Here is a 6,262-nt window from a genome sequence, read left to right as displayed (position 1 = left end):
GGAGTGGAAAAATTGTCCGAAGGTGTGGAGAGGCCAATTCACTAGTGGATACAAGGGCAGCCACCCGACTTTGATCCTCGAAGCCGTCGCTGACCATCGGCTCTAGATCTGGCATGCGTACATCGGCGTAGCCGGTCGAACAACGACATCAACGTCCTCAACTCCTCCACCCTCTTCGCCGAGCAATGCAACGGCAACGACCCGACCATCGAGTTCACTGCCAGCAGGCGCCGATACCACATGGGGTACTACTTGGCCGATAGCATATACCCACGGTGGCCTGTTTTTCTGAAGACGATCAGCTGCCCAATGGGTGAGCAGAGGGTTTTATTTGCGCAAAAGTAGGAGGCGGCGCGGAAGGATGTCGAGCCGGCATTTGGTATGCTCCAAGCACGGTGAGCAATTGTGAAAGGGTCGGCTCGTCTCTGGTTCAAGGAAATCATCGCGGACGTCATGTATGCGTGCATTATCATGCACAACATGATAGTCGAGCATGAAGGTGAGAGCATCACCGAGTGGAACGATGATGATGGTGCATCTAGCTCATCCAGCACGGCGACCGAGCCCCCCGCTAGAGGATTGCCGTCGGGCTTCGACGAGGTTCTAGCTAGACAGGCCTCAATGCGCAACCAACAAGACCATGCGCAACTCATGAACTACATGATTGAAGAAGTGTGGGCCCGTAACCGCCGTCGTTGCGTTTGCGTATTTTTTTTAATTCGTATGGTAATGTATTAATTTTTATATATGAAATGAAGTTTTTCCCAATTTTTTGTTATTTAAATATTCAAATAAAATAAAATGTATAGGGCGCGCCTTAGGGCAGCCCATTACAGGTAGGAGGGTAGAAGGATAAAACTGCTGACGTGGCGCGCCATAGGGCGCCCCACTGTGGATGCTTTAGAGCATGCGCAGCGGTGGCGTCCGTCGCCACCGCCGTCCGCGCCGCTGGCACGGACGCCATCCGCCGCCGCTGCGCTCGCATCGCTGGCACGGCGCTGCTCGATGTATCGAGCACGTCCGTGCCAGCGGACGCACACGTGGCGCGCTCCCATTCGTCAACGGCATAGCCGTTGTGTTTAAACATTTTTTCTTATTTTTTAAAAATCGGTATTTAATTATAAATAATGCTAAAAAATAAAAAAAAATATTTTCCAAATCCCAAAAATATGGCCGTTTTTTCCCCGTTTTTTCTGAATTTTTTTTATTTTTTTTTTATTTTTTTTTTCCAAAATCATCTATAAATACACACATTCATCACTCATTTATCACATCAATTCATCTCTCATTCATCTCTCATTCATAATTCTTATACAAACTATCAACACATTCAACATTCACTCAAAACATCAAATGGATTTCACTCATCTCATGGCGGAAGCGGAGCGCGAAGAACAAGAATACTACGAACAACATCGTGCCGCTTACGAAGCATATGTCGCGGCGAATACCCCCGCTCATCCTCCTCAACGCACTGGATCAAATCGCCGCTACATCCATCGTGACCGGGAGGGAGCCCACGAAAGGCTCGTTGCCGACTACTTTGCCGACCATCCGCGGTTTCCGGCAGATTACTTCAGGCGCCGTTTTCGCATGTCAAATGTTATTGTTTAATTATGTAATGTTTAATTTTATTTGTCATTTGTAATATTTATTGTGGTTTTTAAATGAATTTTAATATTATGGAAATGTTATTGTTTAATTGAATTTTAAATTAATTGTGCTCGTCCTTGCGGAATAGCACAGTTGTGGGTGTTGTGCTCTTGCCAGAGAACATGCATGAATAGTACTGCCCGGGCCCACAACCGTACCGCTGGCAAGAGCACGGTTGTGGATGCTCTTATGGTGATCACTCCCAACACCAAAACAAAATCCGTTCACCTTATTGTTGCCATACTAATCCTTGTATCGATTGTCCCGCTCTATTCATCTTATTAATTCTTTCCCAATCTTACAATATTTTACTTGGACTGTAAGAAAAGAATACAACGGCAGGAAGATTCTTTACCAAAACGCATCCTCTGTAGAATTACGTACCCAACGTTTGGAAACTTGGGGATGCCTAAGAACCTAGTATTCATCAATTTTTTTTTAATTTGTTATTTTGATTGCTCCATATTTATTGTATGAATCTTTAATTCAACATCTTTCTGGTATGTAATAAAATTTAATTTATTTTTTATGAGAATTCTAATATATTTCGCTTTTGTAACAGGCAAACAATTTTTTCTCGTGTAATTTGCTTATTTAATTTTTTACTTTTAATTTCCTTCCTCGATTTTGTGTCTGTCTTTGGTGACCTGAAATTTCTCCTGTTTTTTTCTTCAAAACTGGGAGATCTATTATACACCATGCTCCTAGTAAGTATACGTTTATTTTTATGCGATTGGAACGTGAGAATGAAAATTATGAATACTTCCAAAATGTGTGCTCTATCTTATGTAAAAAATATAATGTTTCACTATTTATTAAAAATTTTAATGATAAATATTAAAGTAAACTTTGTTTAATTCTTTACTTGGCATTTGAGGATGGGTGGTTTGTCAGTTTTTCATGGTTTTTATTGCTAGTATTTCTGTTGTAATACACGGCCGTAATATAGATGGATATATTTTAAGAATATTATGAAGATTCATACAGTAATATTTAATTCTTTTATTTACTACACAAATCAGATGCACTTTTGTAAAAATTCATTCATCTTATAAAATTCAAGCAACTATTCAAGTTATTTAGGAATATTTAATATATTTAGCAAAAAAACTGCATGTGAATTAGTATTTAGAAAAGCCCTAGCTCCCATTTTTCAGCTTCTCTGGCTTTCCCCATTTTCCCCGTCAGTCGGTCTCTCCACTGCCGCCGCCGTTGTCGCATCACTGTTGCGCCACCGTGATTCTCTACCTACTCTTAATCCGGACTCCGTCTCCATCTTGGTTTCAATTTCACAATAAATCGGAAACTGAGCTGATTGAAATGACAATCGTCTGAGACTCTTTTCGAGCTTGACGGAATCTGTGGTACTTTCTATCTCTAGCTGCTATGGTTTCAGATTTTCTCAACGCGTGTGATTTTGGTTGTAAATTTTGTGAATTTACCGATTTTTTTTCTACCTTTTCCCGCGCTTGCTATTGTCGGGGGTTATTCATTGCTTTTAAATGTATCTCTGTGCATATTAGCTGGTGGAGCTCCGAATAGAAGGACGCAGTTGAGATTAGATGAAGCAGTGGTAGGGTTTTTAAATTAACTGTGGCTAATGGTGTTGTTAATCCGTTTTCATAAATCTGGACGAATTTTGATATGATATTGATAGTGTCGCGGTTGTTGTGTACCGCTTGGGCAGCCAATGTGTTCTCGTTGTTATTTGTAGGATTTTTTTAGCAAAATGTGTCTATAGATGTGTGATGAAATGCATGCCATTGCTGAAACAGTTAAGAACAGAGAATGTACAGACCTGAATCGGGCGTTTCTTTGTCTGTCTAATTATAAACATAGAAAAAGAAATCACAGTGCTAAACGGAGGGAGCGGCTGTGGGTTCCCATGAACGCAAAAAATAAAGGAAATAGTGTTTTATCTCCCACATTTCTGATAATCTTTGATGGATTGTTCTGTTGGGAAGCTTCTTTTATGTTGATTTTATAGCTTATCTAATCAGTTTTAATCATGGAATCAACTAGGTAATTATAGAGTGGAACACTTATAGTTTGCATTTTAAGACTAAAGGCCCAACCACTCGCAGTTTGTGCTTCTATGACGGTAGCCTAATGGAATTGAGATTTCTTGGATTAGACAAAGATTGAGTTGATTCCTTTCGCTTGGAAGAAAAGTCAGAGTAGCATATACACGGTAGAGATTGTAGAATAGTTCTTGGCATGAACTGTGGAGACATATTTTTTTATGAAAGAAAGCAACATGTTAGTACCTGATGTAAGGTTATATCTTTGTTCATCGGGATTCTTGGATAGTTAAGTGACTATATGTGGACTAAAACAAGAGAAGCACATACAGATCTTGTTCAGTGCTAACATAATTGACTGCCAAGTGCCAACCATTATTTGAAATTTTGAATATGCATGCAGACTTAGACCTTCAACTTTTGTTGTTTGAGAGTGACATTCCATATTTTTAAAGATGTATTGTAGTGAAAAAGGCCATGTCTTTCGAAAAACACAGCATTTGCTTAAACAAGTGATAAATTATTTTTTGCCTGCAAAGTAATTGTTACATTTTTTATGTTTCAAAAGGAGGGTTTGTGTACATGCCAGAGAAGCTTTTGGTCTGCACTTCTATAGCTTTAGCAATGAAGCCAAGATCCACTGAGGCACCTCGGAGGTCAAGAAATGTTCAGGGGGAGGGACCAAATTGGATCCTTATTGCAGGGAGTGCACTGCTTAGTACATTGTCAGTTCGCCTCGGATATAAGCTAAAACAGGTCCTTGATACTAAACAACTGGACAACAGTAGTCCAAGTTTAGAAGGTGTCCAATGCATGTTCTTGCAACTTATTCCAGAAGATTCTAGTTATATTATCTTAGAGTTTACTCTATTTGCAGTTAATGGAAAATCTACTAACGGAAAGAAATCAGGAAGCTGCTCTATGCATTCAAATGCCTTTTGCTTTCCTCAAGATGTTTGCTACAACCATTATTCAGGTAATCACATTTTTGTCCTGGTCAAAAGCCTTATTTAGATCATTTGAGTCATAAACTGAATCCTCAGATTTGGAGTGGGCTAAGAATTACCTTGAATGCACCTGCTTATGCATATATGTGCTCCAAACTTGCTTTTCCTCAGTTATCTTGTGCTGGAGAAAACTTGTCGGTGGGTTAAATGTGTCTTTTGGTACTAGTATTTAGCCTAATGGAAGTAGTGATGTAGATCACCATTCATATTTATGTAAGGTGTTTGATATAGCGAATTGGCATGTTATTGGTAGTTCCTTTGTGAACATGCAATTAAATGACATCCATGAATACCCCTTTAAATTTTTTATAAAATTCAACAGGTGATCTCTTGAGCTTTCTTCATTATCTATTATTCACTTATCTTTGTTATCATGAAACAGGATCCAGGAATGTGATGGAAATTAAACCACACGCCAATGGACAGATGATGTCAGAACCTGAAATGGCTCTTCCACTGGTGACTGTTCCCACTTCGGACTTCAATAAAGAAAACGGGGTGATGTGGTCGTCTTCTCCTGACCGTCTGGAGCTGCCCCAGAAACCTTTCCACCAATCAAACAGCTCCGAATCCCCTTGCGTCTCAGAATCTGGTTCTGACATTTTCAGCAAGCGGGAGGTCATACAAAAGCTGAGGCAGCAGCTGAAGAGAAGAGATGACATGATACTAGAAATGCAAGATCAAATTGCAGAAGTGCAAACCTCTCTTGCTGCACAGGTTTCACATTCTTCACACCTGCAATCTCTTCTAGATGCTGCAAACAGGGATTTGTTTGAATCAGAACGGGAAGTACAGAGACTACGGAAGGCAATAGCAGATCATTGTGTCGGACATGTCAACTCAGGTGAGAAACTCCCTACTGTTCCCATTTGGCCAGCTGAAGCAATGAACGGCCATGTAAACGGATGCTTAGAAGTCAAAAAACAATATGGAGTCTTCAGAGAAAGGGAGAGATGGGGAAAGGATTGAAATGTTGAGGAGGGAAGTGAGTGAGTTGAAAGAATTGAATGAAGGAAAAGACTACTTGCTGCAAAGCTACAAGGAGCATAACTTGGAGCTTGCAATCAAGATCAAGGAGTTGCAGAACAGATTGGATTCTCAACTTCCAAATATTTTGTAGGTGAATTTAGCTTTCTTGTGCATTCTGAATGTGGCTTCCTGTTTTCTCTTCTCTCTTATCCAACTTGAAGCTCTCAATTTTGGAAACGTCATTTTCGCACTTGTTTCCCCCTCATTCTTCTTGTGCATATCTGGAAGGGAGAGTGAGATGTTCATAAATTTAGAGTCAACGAGTAGTTTCGTGATTTTGAGTGTGATTGTTTGCCTTCAAACGTACACATTGAACTTGCAGCATCTTCAATGTAAGAAGTGCTGTTATTGTCCAACACTTTAATATGGATAGTTAGAATGTCTCAGGTCTCTGTTTTTATTTTCAATATATACATAGCAACTTCCAGAACCATACTTTAGATTGTGGAATATGAGATTTAGGAGTATGCAATATAGGCATTTATCAAGGGTGTTTCATTTCCCCCTTAATACTTTAGATTGTGGAATATGAGATTTTTAAGCCAAATGTGC

At 39.8% G+C, this 6,262-nt stretch overlaps 1 protein-coding gene across 3 annotated transcripts; it reads left to right on the top strand.

The window, feature by feature from the left end:
• The first annotated feature begins 2,737 nt into the window (after positions 1-2,737).
• Positions 2,738-6,096, top strand: LOC121805135. Of its 3 annotated transcripts, none has more exons than XM_042204923.1 (5): positions 2,738-3,017; positions 4,243-4,476; positions 4,552-4,650; positions 5,058-5,563; positions 5,598-6,096. In XM_042204923.1, exons 2-5 carry the CDS (start codon positions 4,257-4,259, stop codon positions 5,799-5,801), a joined length of 1,029 nt encoding a protein of 342 aa, XP_042060857.1. In that variant the 5' UTR covers positions 2,738-3,017; positions 4,243-4,256; the 3' UTR covers positions 5,802-6,096. The 3 variants fall into 3 exon arrangements, with proteins under 3 accessions (XP_042060857.1, XP_042060858.1, XP_042060859.1); XM_042204924.1 differs by adding an exon at positions 3,177-3,226 and having other exon boundaries at positions 2,746-3,017; positions 5,058-5,859; XM_042204925.1 differs by having other exon boundaries at positions 2,761-3,017; positions 5,064-5,859.
• The last annotated feature ends 166 nt before the right edge of the window (positions 6,097-6,262 follow it).

The sequence above is a fragment of the Salvia splendens genome, chromosome 5 (genome assembly GCF_004379255.2).
Source record: "Salvia splendens isolate huo1 chromosome 5, SspV2, whole genome shotgun sequence".
Lineage (NCBI taxonomy): Eukaryota > Viridiplantae > Streptophyta > Magnoliopsida > Lamiales > Lamiaceae > Salvia > Salvia splendens.
The sequence above is the reverse complement of the archived record's forward strand: the minus strand, read 5'-3'. Positions and strand labels throughout refer to the sequence as shown.

What these genes read in the sequence shown, in the direction of transcription:
- LOC121805135 (XM_042204923.1), top strand. Translation starts at nt 4,257, where the DNA reads ATGCCAGAGAAGCTTTTGGTCTGCACTTCTATAGCTTTAGCAATGAAG. An exon ending in CAGTAGTCCAAGTTTAGAAG is followed by an intron (nt 4,477 to 4,551) that starts GTGTCCAATGCA and finishes CTCTATTTGCAG; the next exon opens with TTAATGGAAAATCTACTAAC. An exon ending in TTGCTACAACCATTATTCAG is followed by an intron (nt 4,651 to 5,057) that starts GTAATCACATTT and finishes TTTGTTATCATG; the next exon opens with AAACAGGATCCAGGAATGTG.